Source organism: Corvus kubaryi, unplaced genomic scaffold (genome assembly GCF_017639235.1).
Source record: "Corvus kubaryi isolate FWS band 111438036 unplaced genomic scaffold, C.kubaryi_AGA036_p1.0 37394, whole genome shotgun sequence".
In the NCBI taxonomy this organism is placed as follows: Eukaryota; Metazoa; Chordata; class Aves; order Passeriformes; family Corvidae; genus Corvus; species Corvus kubaryi.
This window is the reverse complement of record NW_024581133.1, coordinates 3,768,619-3,784,800: the sequence shown is the minus strand read 5'-3', so window position 1 is coordinate 3,784,800 and position 16,182 is coordinate 3,768,619. Positions and strand designations below refer to the sequence as shown.

Genomic DNA, 16,182 nt, shown 5'->3' with positions numbered 1-16,182 from the left:
ATAAATATTTAACAACAAATACCATGACTGTAATGCAGACATAAAAGTGCCTGAAGATGACAAAGCAATAAATATCTTTTTTGTTACAGAAGTAGGGGAATCAAAAGTTTTCTTTCCAGTCAGTCCTCAAGTGTTCATTTAACAGGAGCAGCTTACCTTTCCCCTTGCATAGGAAATGCACATTTGGCTGTCTACAGGAGAGAAGGAAGTATTTAGAGTTGGGTTCTGACAGAAACAGATTTGCCTTACCAGACGACTAACCAAGTCCATGTCAAGTACCCATATAATCTATATTTTAGGTCAAAATCTACCCCATGCTACTAAGCTTTAGCTTTGCTGACCTCACCTCTGTTTCTGTGAGAAAACCACACTCCAAGGTGATGCTGCTGCTCTGGAACAGGTTGCAATAGATGGAATCATCTTAATATCTCACACAAAGGAAGGGATTTAAATTGAATTCGCTTCAGACCATCTAAATTGGCAATAACACCATGGGAAATTTTTATCTTGGTGTTATATAGGCTCAACTGGCCAGCCAAATGAACAAAAGGCATGTCATAGCAGGTGATGGGGTCTGACTACAAATTGCCACCTGGAGTTCATTAAGCCATTCCTTGCAGCAGGACCTGTGTAGCTTTAATCACATTACCAGAAGAAAATGTTGATATGTGGTGCATTTTTCATTTGACTGAAGTACAGAGCACAAGCTGCATTAGCAATTCTTCCCCACTGGGGCCTCAGCGAAAGAAAACTTGCACCCTGTTTTGATGCTGTAAGCACAAAATAGATACTAAAGAGTTGTTAAAAATCTACCACAAAGTCCCTTCCTGTTCCTTCATTCTCAGTTCGAGAATGCTATTCAACAAATAACTGCACTTAATTGATGTTACATTTGCTTGAACTTATCTGTCAAAATGTCTTCACAATTAATCAGATTTATCACTCCAAACTATAATTTTCCATTAGCTGGGAACTTCAATCACTGATAAACTTATTCTATGTCGATTGGAGAATGGAAAAATCTATTATTCAAACAAGCAAAGTTTTATATGTATGACTTTCTTGGCTTAGAATATAAACATAGTAGATAATTTAACTAAAACATTATGTATGCAGCAGGGAGCATTAAGTATTTTTACAGTAATCTGATGCACTATTGTAGTAATTACCCTACTATTCAGTGAAATAGAATATTTTCTACTTGAACCCAGTGTTCAAACCACATATATTTACATTCTTTTACAATCTTTTCTGTGCGATGAAATATACAGTGCTTGAAGCTGTGTTAAAAGATCAAAATGCTTGAATTTAGCCCAGAATTTTTGTTCCTGCATTTTTAAAGTACAAAGAAAATGGGGGTGGAAAGCTGCTGTGCAAACATTAAGAAGGTGGATCTATTCTCTAAAGCTGGAAGAGGAAGGACAATCATTTATCTACCTCAGATAGTCTCAGTTTGGTGGCTTCTTAAAAATATGTACTACAAGCTGAAAATAACTCAGAAGAAATGCCAATTTCTACACATCCTTGAGTATCTCTGTGCATCTATTTTATACCTCTGTAAGAGAGTAAACAACATCTGCAGCTCATGAAACAGATGATACGAGTGACTGGTTATCCAGGTGACTCCAACACCAGTTGAGAATGAATTCTCTCAGCTTTATATGTGAGTCTCTGAATGGTCATTGTTTTTCTCAGAGCCCTTAAGTTTGGCTAGAATCCATTAATATTCTAAGAATCTCAGGTTTCTCATAAATAAAATGGTAAACTTTTAGCCCTTATGGCCCAGACAAAAGCCTGAAAACACAACTTGACTGTACCCTGAAGTTACCAAAGCCACAGAGGCTATAGAGGAAATAACAGGAAGTGCATATGTTATTTATTACTTAATCTCATTATTTTCAGGCCAATGTAATGACTTTAGGTGGCCCAAATAATCATTTTTGAAGCATATGGAGTATAAATAATAATAATAATGTTTAACCACCAAAATCTGCCTCTTGCAACTAAAGGTATAATTAACCAAGAAAATGTTCAGTGATTTTTTTAAATGGAAAACATCCCTTTAAAATATTGTTGAATAGTTAAATGATTGACAACACTAAAGAAATGCTACAGATTACAACAAAAACATTTCTCTCCAGGCACACTCTTTATTCTCGTAATCACTATTAATTCCCTACTGATGATGATATGAAAATTAAACTTACACCTGGGACTCTCACATCACAGCCAAAGTTCTTCAGATTTAAAAGAAAGCAAAAACAAAAACAAAGAAACCCAAAAAAACATTCTGGGAAAATGAAGGCAAATTTTGAGATCCCCAAGCATACAGCTGGCTTATTTTGAGTTTGGGATTTCTTCAGGCACTGAAGAAAAAACAGATCTCTAGATTTCAGAATGGTTACAGAGCTTCCTATGGGTATTAAAGGTGATGTCTGCCTATGACTAACAGGCCTCGACAACTTTTAGTTACACTCATGGAAAGACTGATGAAGGAAGCATTAATTCTGCTAAGAGGCATAAAACAACACGGCTGCTCTCAAAACCTCAACCTGTTTGGCTCTTCACGTGCTGTGTGAGAAGCCACAGAGGTTTGGTGCAGAAAGCACACACATGACCCAAGACTGGTGTGACTTTAGCTCTAGAACAGGAAAGATGGTGTTTGATAAAGCCTGGCAAATCACTCTCTGTAAGTCTAATACCCAAAAACCCCCAGTGTTTCCATCTGCATTTTTTCATCTGCTTTGCAGAGGGACCAGAGGAGAGTGAATTACCAGTCTAGTCTGTGTGAGGATTAAAAAAAAGGTGCAAGTGACAAGCTCTGAAAGAGATTCGGACCTTGCTCAAATAGTGGCTATAAAGCTTCCAGCCTACTTAGACCCTGCAGACTTTCCCCTCATTCAGAAAGAGTTAAGCACTAAGAAATGGGGGTAGGGAGTACTAAGGATACAGAAATCCACAGGAATTTGTTTTAATAACCACTGCTAGATGCACACATACTAGACAAAAAGTACCTAATATAATTTACATTACACTGGGTTATTCCAAACTCAGACAACATTTATTTCTTGTAACGAAAGAGCTCATCTAATTGAAATGAGATTTGAACATAAAATTTAGCAGAAATGGATCAGCTCCTTTGAACTACACAATGGAAAAATAGTAGACAGTGAGATCATTAGTTAGTACATTGCAGTGAGTTGGAAACAGAAGAGATGTCTGGTTCCCCTAAAAGTATTTATCGGCAGGTAATTTTTGGTCTGTTTGAAAGCCTTTGCCAAGGCAGCCAGAAGACCAGAGCTGATAGAAAGGAAAAATCACCTAACTAGCATAGCAACATGGGGGCTTCTGAAGCTGCTCATTGATAAAATACCCCGACAACTTCCCACATTTCCCAGGAGCATCGCATAAGGAAAATGTCTAGACACAGTACCAGCGATACCACAGAAGCCTTAAAAACACAAACAGATATTGTCTTTCAAACTTCTTCAAGTGAGTAATTTCTGCTGGATAGCAAACAAATTGTTAGATTACTATGAACACCTCTAGGACAAATCTGGGTCAGGGAACTTCAGAAATTCATGAATGGGTCAGAAGTCAACAATAGAATTCATACTTGGCTCCCTCAGGAACAACATTAAGCTGAACATGAGATTTGTTCATCAGTCATTTTGAAGACCTTTCCAATGAAACTGCTGTGCTCAGTACAGGCTCCTCAAATTACCATCAGCCTGCACACCAAGGGCAAGCTTTTATGGGGATGCTTCTTCATGGACAAACTCAGCCTTGAAGATGCAGAATGCAAACATGCACATGAGCAATAGCAGGCAAAGACTAGAGATTATTTCAGCCTACATATCTGATGATGTCCTCAAAATTAAAAAATCTTGGCGTTTTTGAACACCTCTGGCAAAGAAATTGGCTAAAAAGCAGTCAAGTGGATTTAGGGTAGCAAGAAAATGGTTGTAGGTTACAAGTATCAGTTGAGATACCAGAACTACAAATTTAGAATTAATGAAAGGTTTGTTTCTGCTTTACAGTACAATTTCCTTATTTCTAAAAACATTTCCCTTATAAAAATGATGAAACAGAGACACTCAGCCACAACAGCTGTCACTACCATCTCATGTTTATACAAGCACACTTGGACTACAGTCAGTCTCTCCTCCCTTGCCAGCCATAATGCCCACTGCAGGTAGCACAGGGAATGGGATGTTCCAGCTTTTGTGATCACAGGTTATTCCTGTGGATCAACCCCCTCAGTGAACAGCAGGGTTAAATGATAAAGGAAGCACTATCAGTCACTTACCCTCCTGCTGCTCCCATTCTGGGGCATCCCTCCCAGCCTCTGTCTTCCAGGTTTGAGCTGGTGAATAGCACAAAGGAGGCTGCTGTCTGTGAGCTCTATCTCGCTCCCTGCTTCCAATTGTTTCTGTTTTCCCTTTTTCTACATTTTTTATTTCTTCTATGGGTACAACTGTCTTCGCTTCCCACTGATGTCAGCAGTCCTGTCATATATAGGTGCGTTCACAATTCCACTGCCTCCACTTAACACTTCATAACTCACTTGTGCTCAGTCCCAAAGTACAGTAAGTAGTAGCAACACCAGCAGCCCTGTCTGGTAACATGTACTTACGACGACAGGGAGATTCGATTACATCCAGGAAGGAATGTGCCTAACTACTTGCAGACAGATGTATGGCACAGAGCTCCTATGGAGTGATCCAGTGCACCAAAACCAGCTCCCGTTTGATCTTCACGCCCGTCAGGCTGGAAGCAAGCCTCCCTAATTACAACTTTGTGTTCCTACTGTTCTGCAGAAAACGGCAGCATTTTGGAAGAAAAGGAATAAACGTGGGCATTTTTACTCTGAAACCTAGGAAAAGGTAGATCATCTGAACATTCCCACCACTGAGGCATCAAATGTGCTGGTACCACAGCTGGCCTAGCAGCTGACACTCCTGCAGCAGCAAGACTAAAGCAAGTTGCTGTTATCAACTTCCTGCACCTTATTTAACCCAGTAAGTGTTTGATGAAGATAACAAAGTAGTTTGAAATACTCTATTGATAACCAAAAATACGTTAAAGCTTGTGCCTGCAGGTTTCCCTACAGATCAACAGGAGATGCAACAATACCAAACAATGCCAAATTCTTACAACTCAGGATAAATCAAGAAAAAGGTACCTCCAAAACATGTGGCTGAACACGGAGTAAACCCGATGTATTCCCAGTCGTAAATGACACTGCCACCTTCAGCAAGAGGAAATTCTGGTGTGTAGGGGACAGGATCACTGTCACAGGACACCTGGTGACAGACTCGTTCTGTTGGTGGCTTCACATCTTCACATTCCTCCTCAGGCAGCTCAACGTCGGTCTGAGTGAACGCGAGAAGAATGCGGCACTTCACATCTCGCACCTGGATGCCACTGCCACACGTGGCACTGCACGGAGACCAGGGCTCAGGGATAAACCTGCAAATCATCACAGCACCATCATTTACTCCATGGAATTGTCTGTGTGTGCACAGTTAAAACACAGCCAACACATAAACTTGTGTTTATGCACAGAGCAGACAATAAGTAGCACTTACTGATGCTTAAACAGAATGCATAATCAACTGTCTTAAGTCTTTCACTTGATTCTCATCCCAGACCATTTACCAAAATTCACACAAGATGATGCAGGAAAAGAGGAGAAAGAACCATGAGGAACAGGGAAAGCTGTACCGTTTTCTGAGGAAAAAGGAAAACACCTAAATCTTTTCTCAGTCTCCTTCAACAGGGGAAAAAAGGAGAAACTCCAGGAAGATCTACCTATACAATATAAAATAGCTCCCCAGGTACACAGACTTGGGCCTGTGCCAAAAGTATATTTGCAATCTGCTTAAATCTGAGGGCCCTTATCTTACGTCATAGTAATAATCAGCAACCAGAGAGAAGAGCAGCACTTTTCCAGTGGAGCCATATCCAGTGCACAGCACCGCAGGCTGCTCTTCAGATTCAATCTTGCAAGCAGCCTCTCATCTTCAATAAAGAGATCTAACCAGACTGCAGTCCATCATTTTTATTAGAAAGCACTTATGCTCCCCATGAACTACGGTTAAATCTTGTTTTACAGGTCATGAATTTGTTATAATATTCTCTCACTTTGAGGGTCACATTAATATCTGATAGTAATTTTCAAAATGGCACTAGAGCCAAGGGGTTGAATTTCATTTATAAAGTCATCCTGGGTGGCTCTGGGGTGTACTTTTTAAGAAATGGAATACAGAATTTCCTAGAACTTTTTTTTTCCCCATGAAAAGGCTGCAGTTGCTCTTTATTATGTGTCCAAATGCAGCTGATGATCAAAACACCAGCAGGAGATACAGGAAGATAATTTGACCAATGTTAAAAATGTATTTGGAAAGAAAGATCCAAATTAGGATTCAAAGATTTGGCCCTTATCTTGGATAAAGGATTATCTTTCCCTTAGTGCAGGAAAGCTGCCCTTACAAACATAAGAACAGTTGTGTAAGACAAAAATCAGTATTTACACTCTGCATACACAGTAAGCACAGAAAAATGTCAACAGTGTGGTTTGATTCTGTGCACAGTTTATCATCTTGCCAATAATTTCTTGCCAGTATACACAGAGGAAGAATCAAACAGAAGAAAGGAGAACAGATGGCTGGATAACCTGTAAGGATACTCTAAGTCAGTCCTTGGGATATTCACCCAGGCTGTGATTGGGACAGACCCCAAAAAAGACTTTTTCCTGTGGAAAAGAGAATTCCCATTTCCAACAGAGGTTAAAAGGTTAACTGGTTATTCTTCAAGGAGATGTTAATGAAATACCTTTACAGCTCTACTACAAAGACAAATACATCTAAGCCCATCAAAGGTTCCTTGAACTGTCTCAGAATTTTTGTTAGAGCTCACTGGTCCTCAACAGACTTCAGGAAAGGGCAGGTTATCCCCAGCTCCTCTTGACTCTGAGAACTGCCAGTGCTCATCCCTTCACAAGTCTGACCACCTTCCATTGGAAGGATACCATCAAAACAGTGGATGGTTGTGTCCTACAGTGATCAAACCTGAGCAAATGCCAGGTTAGGTACAACCTAAGAGCCCACTGAGTCTGATGGCACAGCTGGTGGGGGTCAACATCCAGATGCTTTTGATAACCAATTCTAATGAATATTCTGTGGAAAAGCTGCAAAGGAAGGCATCCTCTTACCCCAGCAGATAGAATCAGCTTAGCCCTGGAACATCAGATCTCACAGTCCTTTCCAAGACAACCATGCAAACCACCTAGGGGGGTAAAATCACCCTCATCCAATGAAATGCTTAAGCATGAGCCTAACTTAGGCATATTAGCTGTGCTTTGAAGTCAATAGGATGATAATGTGTTCAGAGGGAAACTTGTGCTAAAGTGCTTTATTGGATGAAGGCCAGTGTGCATAGGCTTAACAGAATGATTACTTTCTTCTTCTTCTGTGTAAAACAAAATATTGACTCCATTTATACTTATGTACATTACTGGAAAAATAAAATTGATGGACATTATAGCTGAAAACGGTTGGTTGGTCTTCCAGCCATACCTAAGTTTACAGTCTGAAAGTAATAACTTCTTTTGGTAAAAGCATGACAGCAGCATACCAGAGATTAGTGTTAGTTTTGTGTATTGTTAGTTGAGTGCATTTAAACATTCCAAAAATAATGTATTTCAAAAACATTCTTTTGAAATCCTGTATAAGTTAAAGGAAATTTTGAACCACAGCAATCATTTCACTCAGCAACCAACTGATTTATAAAGAAACTCAGAAAATGCTAAGCATTTTTTTCCTTGACTTATAGCAAGCCTGTATTGTAACTGAGGTTTTCCTCTTGAACATTAGTGTCTGGTATTTTTTCAGTGAAGCGCAAGATAAAAAACGAACACACAAAATACTTTTTATTGTATCTTGGCATCTGCTAAACTAGTCATGTGACTATTTACATATTGAAATCCCAAACTATAAAGCAAGGTACTGACTGAACACAGAGAACTGATTTTTATCTAAATTTTGAGCTCAGGCAGATGGGTTTTTTTAATCTTTACTTTACACTGAACATGCAAAACCAAAGCTTGTGACAGGTCATTAAAGCAAACTCCATCAGCCTCAGATGTGAGGTATTTTGGCATCCACAGCATACACATGGTAATGCTTTGAACACAATACTTCCCTGAAGTAAACTTAGTCTGCCTTCAATGGGCACACACTCAGAGTCATCTCAGGTCAGGATTGAGAAGCATCAAAGTGCTTGTACTACAATGCTTGGTAGATCATCAGCAATTTATAATGGACAGGGCAGTGATAACTGAAAATTTTCTGGAATCTCTAAGTTCACAGATGAGACTCCTCTTCTGATAAAAAAAAAAAAAGGAAAAATGCAAATTTGAGCAGGTACAACATTTTATAATCAGCCTTTTTACCCAGTCATTCGTCCCAAGGTTACAATGAACTAAAATGCTCCTATACTCATCTGAGCAGGCATAAATAACAAAGACACTTCAGATGCAGTGGAGGGCATGTCCATGCTGCAGTGTTCTCAGTCCAGCACTAATGGAAATGTGCTTTCACCTGGCACATGCTGTAAAAGCAAGCATAGGATGACCTGGGAAATGAAGCAGTGACCTAAACTAATGATGATAGAACTGGGACAGAGTTCTATCAGACAGACAAATCAAATCTGAACTGGAAACTGAGCTCAATGCAGCCCTCTGCAGCTTTCTAAAGACTTGGAAAACATGGTGTCTCTTAATTTTTTATTTTCCTCATGACCATGATTCCTGCTTTCAGTTAAGACAGGAAATGCCTAAATAAAAAAAAAAAAAAAAAGGCTGCTCTTGCAATATTTCCAGTCCAATCCTAGCACACCAAGGGTCCTGGATAAAAGTCTAAAAAGCATCTAAAATGCTGGCTGTTACTGAGCAGAACTTCCATGATACTGGCACCCAACCCCTCCCTGCAGCACCACCCTTGCCTGCTCTGAACAGAGTCACACTGCTGGTTTTAACAGCCTCAAGGGCAATGTGTTGAGCAAAATCAGCAGCTTATTTTCAGAGAAGGAGCTGTGAGAAATGGGTAATGCTCTATCACGAAAGGCACAGTGGGGACATGTCTGTGAAAATTACTCCAGTGACATAAGTGGGAATCTTTATGAGAAACACTGCACCTCACATCACTTTTTAGCTCATATTGCTGGAAAAATATATCAGTTTTTGAAAGCATTTTCGTTTTCCCCTAAGCCATGACAGAGAAAGGCAGTTGAGGTGTCTATTTCTTTAACTTACAAGTAATAAAAAAGATGCAAAAAACTTGCTGGAGCTTCTCTGCGAATCCCACTGTAACTAAGACGGCTCGAGGGAAGAACATTTAAAATAATGATTGGTATCAACTGTCATCACATTCCACAACTAAAAACTAAAAAGGTCAGACCTACATTTTTCTTGGCCTCACTTTAAGGACAGTCATTTTTTATTTTGCTAATAATAAAAAAAAAGAAGCTTTTGAACATTCCCCCTCTATGTAAATTCAGGACACCAGCCGTGGCAGACCACAGCAGCAGAAGTATTTTTCTTCCTCAAGCTACTTTTGGCATATCCATCACTTGTGGGTTCTAAAGCACAGCTGCATTTATTCTCTTATTCATTATCAACTAAAATATCACACAAAAGCATAGAGAGACAGTTGTCATAAAAGGATGGACTAGAAGTTGAGACTTCATATTGTGGTTTAAATTTGGATGACAACAGAATAACTAAAATTAAAAGTGATGGCATTTTACCAAGGAAATCATAAGTCTCCTGCTAGACAGAGGTGGGCTATGAATTATCACTGTGCCATGTCTAAATTACAGAAAACGAAGTTAAACAGATCTGAACCAGAGGGAGATCTTGTTATAATTTATTCTGGGAGAAGTAACAATTTATTGTCACAGTTTCTTTTCAAATCTTAATCCCTGCCCCAAAAATCTGACTCTAGCTGGAGAGTACCAGAGCACTTTGGGCATGAGGTTTAAAGCACTGACGAAGAAACTCTCTGGTTGCAAACCATTATTGTCCACATGACCAACAGACAATCTGCAAAAAGGAATGAAGTCAGGCATCAGTTATTTCTCATTTCTCCTTACCTGCCAGCTTCCTTAGAAGACTAAAGAGCAAGCAGTTGGCAGCAGTAAAATGAAACTAATGGGGAATCTGGCTCCAGTGTTAGAGCTAGGTCCCAGGAGAGGCCAGAGTGCCCAGACAGGGAAGGCACAGCACCTCAGCAGCCCCTCAGTACAGAGGGGATGGAGAGGAGTCACTGGTAAGAAGTGGCTGGAGAAACCTTTTAGACTTAGGTGAAGATGCTTCTGGAAATTGTGAAGGAAAGTCTAAGGACAGGATGAGGATCATGAATAAAAGATGAAAAACATCAAAGTGAAGAAGAGAAGGCTACAGTGGAATATGTGGGTCACAGCTAGGAAGGATGAATAACTGCTTTCACTGTCAGGACAGGGCACAAGGCAGCCCATGACAAAGTTTCTGTCTGAGCTCTATTATATTCTACATATCCTCTGAATGCTGTGTCCCTGCCAGCCCTCCATTTGTTCTGTCAGACTGATGCTGAAGGATCCTAAAAACCCAGGAAGTGCATTAGCTCATGGCTGCCACAGCAGGATTTTGTAATGCTAGAGATAATTTTCTTTATAGCTTCATGTTGAATCCTCTCTAGAAGTGACCTCATATACCTTCATTTGGCTATCCTGACACTTAAAAGGCACATTTAGTTGCATCACCCCCTTGGACAATCACACTTTATTTTTATATCTTTGCTACTACCCTGCCTGAATTCAGGGCCACTGATCTGGAGAGTGAAATAACCCCTCACAGTAGGTTGACACTTGACTTGAGAGGCTAGAGAAGTGAAAAGTTTAAACTACAGTCGCCATAACTATATAAACACCTGTTTGGCAAGAGGTTTCTTCTGTGAGTCATTGCAGGTGTAAAGATTTTATTACTCATGATCACACCTGTTGCTGCATGTGTGCCAAAAATCAGGAATAGCTTGATGGAAGAAGAAAAATAAGCATAAGGCACACTCTGCTATCAGAGCAATATAAATCCAGAGTAACATCATTAAGATCATCTAAATTATTTCAAATTGACATTACTACAAATGAGTGCAGAATTCAGCAAAGAACAATAAAATATTGTTCAAAATCTCACTGTATACAAAGTATTTAAATACTTTAATGTCTATATATTGAATATATTACACATATAAATATATGTGTGTGTGTGTATGAAAAGTACACAGGGGATATAAGGAACTGTGTGGCTGCCATAACATACAAGGGTCAGGAACAAGTGTAGCTGGATTTAAGTTATGCTTTCATCCCCAGGACTTGCAAGGCTTAACCTCATCAGTTTTTAGGGGACTCACAAAATCCAGATGTTATTTCACACATCTACACATGTAAAATAGCACAACTTACCCCCACTGATGCAGCTAAGCACAGAGATCAGCAGGTTTTTCTCACTTTATGCATTGGTCTCACCCCCCAAGGAAATCCTGGCAACCCTACAAAGTACCTCTTAAGTTTTAATACCACCACTGCACTCTTGAGGTAACAGCTATGACCCGGATAAAACTAAAATTATTTAATTTATATCTGCTGAAACACCTCCACATGCAGTAATTAGGGCTTCATTAGGCTAAATTAAGATCCCTTTGAATTCCTGAATGATATAGGGGCACTGTAATAGTGCTCTGTGTCATCCAGAACAGGAGCTCCAGAAGCAAAGTTATTGAGATGTAAAATTAGGAACAGCTCACCACACGACTCCTCTCCCATGGAGGACCAACTGTCAAAGCAAACTGCATAGCAACAATCACTCCAGAGATCTGCAAAACACGCTGGAAATGTCTCCTCACTGTAAAAGGCAGTGTACTTACGTTGGCTCTTCTGACACTGTTACAGTCTCTTCCATTTCATGGGCCTGTTTAAACCATGGCAATTTTGCTTCCACAGGACTTTTTTCTGATAGAGGAACAAAACCCAAAACATTCAGTAATTCCTCCAAAATCAAAGCAACATATCGATGTTAGTATTAGTCACCTCAGAACTTCACAGGTTACATTGCTTATTGATCTAATGCTTTTGTAGATATACTGGATAATAAAACAAAATTTACTAGAAAATTTCATCATGCTGCTTGAGCTCCGTTCTTCATTTTAAATATGCAGAAATGGAGAAGGAAAAAGGAAAGTAGCTTGATTATAACTTGGTGAGCTGCTGAGTCACACTGAGAATGCTGACATATTTAATGAAAACAAACAAGATCCCAGGTGATGCATATGGAGGTTCATTCCCATTTCAAGTATTATTGAACAACTCCTCCTCGCTGTGCTAAGCTCATTAATTCTGGTTTTCCCAATTTGACCAGACTATATAGATTTAGTTGGCACATTCCCCTCATGGCAGTCTGGCCATATTATCAGCAAAAAATATCAGCAGGGCACTTTTCCTAGCACCAATAATTAAAGTGCTTGTTTCTGCCAAAACTGAAAAGAGTCCCAGTAAATTCCAGCTTCTGGCATTTCTGAAAAAGGTTACCAGGGGCTTTTAATTCTCTGAACAAAAATGCAAAACAATAAGAGACCCAGATAAAATTGCAGTTACCTTTTGGCTTGTAGCACGGTATTGGCACGATGCACTCCTCTTTTATGTGCAGTTTGAGCTGTGGATTGCAGCCCCCGACGTGCTGCCCGCGGTGGTCAATGCACAGCACGACGCGGTACCGCAAACCTCGGCCACAGGTCACTGTGCACTGCGGGAGACAGCACAACCAGCTCACCCTGCTTCTCTACTGCCTTTGCAAACACTGCTCAAAAGGATGTTGCAAGCACCAATGAGGTGCTCACTAAAGTTTTCCCACAGAGATGCGTGAATTTGTCCCTGCGTTGCGAGGTGAGTACGGAAAAAGTTGACGTTGGAAAGAAACGTCTAAGTTTTGGGGAATGCAAGTGCTTTCTTGGGGTTCTGTGAGGCTTATCTGATTGGCAGTGGTCTGAAACAGAAGTGGCTATGCGCTGAGAATGCACTCCCTCACAGTGGCCATTTTCACTTAAAGCTCGGTCAGGGGAGCTGCATTTTCGACACTCTTGTGTCACTGATGTCATCTGGATGAGCTAAGGAATTACAGGAGTGCTGAGCTATCTGACTGTATCAGATAACTACAGCCAGGAGAAGCTAGCTTATGCTTTTGTTACTATAACGAAAGGTAAGAATGCTGGAAAATCACCCTTGCAGACTTGCCAGCCCCTGACAGACATGCCTTTAACTATTACAGCCAGTGAAATACTACATTTATCAAGAACTGAGACATAAATGACCTGACTGCAAAGGGGCCTGACCTCTGTCTCTAACTTCTCCTCCATGCAAAGCAGGAATTCAACAGGCATAAGGAATTCTACAGGCATTCCTCTCCACACAGACACATTAATGTTTTGATTATCAGGCAGAACTGCTTAGAGCAAACTTTTCCCAGTACTATTGATTATCTTTCACTGCTACACTTTTCTAACAGTCCTGTGCTAATAAATATGTGGTAACACAAGACCAGAGGCTTTCTTTAGAAAATAAGAATAAAGGTCCAAATTAACTTTTCAACTTACTTGAGACCACTCCATTGCCACCCACTTAGGACAATCAAAGAGATTGCAGGTCTGAATGACTTTGGGCTTTGGGGCATACATGCATTTCCATTCCTCCACTTGCAGTATCTCTCCATGAATGGTCTCCTCTACACACACAAAACTTCTCCTCTGAATGCCACCTCCACAGGAAACTGAACATGCAGTCCACGGGTTATGTTCCCACCTGGAAAAAAAACCTCATAAGACTCTTTCTTATTCCACTAACCTCTACTAAAAATGCAAAATATTTCATCCAACCTTAAATGTCAATTAAAACTCACTGGTAGTTTGGTTGCTGGATTCTTACCATGCACAAATACATTAACTGACAGACCTACCTTGCATTATTCCAGGCTTAAATTCATGTGCAAAATCAGAAGAAAAACAGAACCACCAGTGTAAGTATGTTTCAAAACATAACTGAAACTCTTATTCTCATACATAAGTAAGAAACTGTGAATATACTGAGTCTGATTACTGGAATGAATTTACTTGCAAATAGTCTAAATCATCTAAATAGAATATTTTTGACAATTTACATGATCACATAGACCCTTATTACCATTGTCAAAGGCCAAGAAGCCCTTTATTTAAGACCCTATGAAGTCTGAAGACAAAGACAAATCTGGCTGTCCTGACTGAGGCTGTTATTCCTTACAGTGGCTCATCACTGCCCACATCATTCAGACTACCCTTAAAAACATGTTCATGAAGGAATTTTTATGGGATTTCTAATACCTTGGATAAACCCAGCAATTTCATATCAAACTGCCTTCATCCATAAGGACTGTGACAAAATTAAATTGTGGCAGGTACCATTTGGCTGGTCATCACTGCAGTTCTGCAAGAGTTTTCCACCCTCATTAAAATGCCACTGAATGACCTTGTATTCACACTTTCCAGCTTGCTTCCAGCAAAAGGCAGCTGCTCATCCACCTCAGCTGCTTTGGCTAACTCAGCTGACTCCTCCTGCAGCAGGGCAATGCACAGATTAATGAAAATTTAGGATTAAAAAAGCCTGCAGCAGACCTCCAGGGTAGTAGCCTCCAACAGAGAGATAACAAACAATCTGCTGGGAAGAAATATCCTCAAAATGGACATCTATTCTCAACCTTAGACCTAACTACAATAAAGATGGAAAATGTTGCACCATCTGAAGTGAGAATGACATGGAGGTTTTTAGGCTACAAACTCAGTTGCATTGATCTCTTAGCATGAATGCACATTTAAGCAATCACCTCTCAAAAAACCCTAACTTCAATAATGTCCTGCTCCTGTCACATTTAGAGATAACAAGCTTCTATCAAAGCATTTGTCTATAGGTTCCAATGACCTCCACACAACATCTCCTCACCCTTCACCTCCTATCTCTTTCTTTCTTTCGACCACCCTCCCAAATCAAAGCCAAGCCCTTGGAAATTATTGAGTCCTGCAATACATCTTATGGTTCATCAGTGTCTTGTTAGTTAAACCTTACCTCTATTATAACTGCAGAAAGCATCATGAAAATAATTATATCCCTTATGAACAATGGACTTGGCAAGTACTGCAATATCCCACCAAATCAATTAATCAAGAGCAACTTGGCTATCATAAAGGAAGTCATAATATCAGAGTCAATGAAGCAAAGGCCTATAAATCAAAGGCAAATTTAAGCAACCTACTTTTTATGATGCAGCAGGTAAATCAAGGACATTTCCTATTTTAAGCAATTCATTAAGCTGCCTACAAAAACATATTAATCATGCTTAAGCTCAACAGAAGAATGAGTATGAAACACAGAGCAAGCCATGGGACATTAGCCATGGAGTATAGACTCAAAAACATTCTGAATAAAGCTGTGTTCTGAGATACTGATATCACATCACAATAACAAAACACATCTGAAGAGCAGGAGTTACACTGTTCTTTGACTTAAATGAATGGCCAGTCTTAAGTAATTTTCTTTAAAAAAAGTCAGGAACTAAAGAGCAATTAACTATTTAATGAATTAGCAGCTCATGGATTTATATATGTAAGGCTCACTGTGCTATGTGTAATACAAGGCTTGCAAGCATTTACAGCATGAAGTTTTATAGTTGTTTTTCTTTATCTCATCAGTTTCAAACACACTCCAGATCCCATACTCCCACAAGCATTTTCAAGATGGAGTGAGGTCCATGGCTACTGGGGAAAAGGGGGGTCTTGGGCAAGCAGTCAAGGAGATACTTTCCAGAACCCACAGCTGTCAAGGGATCCTCAACAGTCCAACAAGTCTGAAATAAATGGAGGCATTCCAAAAGCTTTAAAAGAAAATTTTCATCCTGGGAAATTTTTTCTATTTATTTCAAAAGAATTCTCCATCTGTAAAAATATTTCAGTGGGGCATTTACAACTCTAGCCACAGGAGAACTCTTTCAAGGTCTTGTGGTGTGCACCACGACTTTCCCACAACTTCCTCGTGTGGACAGGAAAGCAGTGGTAAACACCACAGGAC

At 39.8% G+C, this 16,182-nt stretch overlaps 1 protein-coding gene across 4 annotated transcripts in view; it reads right to left on the bottom strand.

Moving 5' to 3' along the window:
* Nucleotides 1-16,182, bottom strand: part of ADAMTSL3 (ADAMTS like 3) — a 179,968-nt gene that overhangs the window by 35,699 nt on the left and 128,087 nt on the right. For all 4 annotated transcript variants that reach the window (XM_042039651.1, XM_042039647.1, XM_042039649.1 and 1 more), the window contains exons 13-16: nt 13,686-13,890; nt 12,691-12,838; nt 11,964-12,048; nt 5,186-5,472 (exon numbers count right to left, since the gene is read on the bottom strand). In XM_042039651.1, coding sequence (XP_041895585.1) covers nt 5,186-5,472; nt 11,964-12,048; nt 12,691-12,838; nt 13,686-13,890 — 725 coding nt within the window. The remainder of the gene's footprint in view (nt 1-5,185; nt 5,473-11,963; nt 12,049-12,690; nt 12,839-13,685; nt 13,891-16,182) is intronic.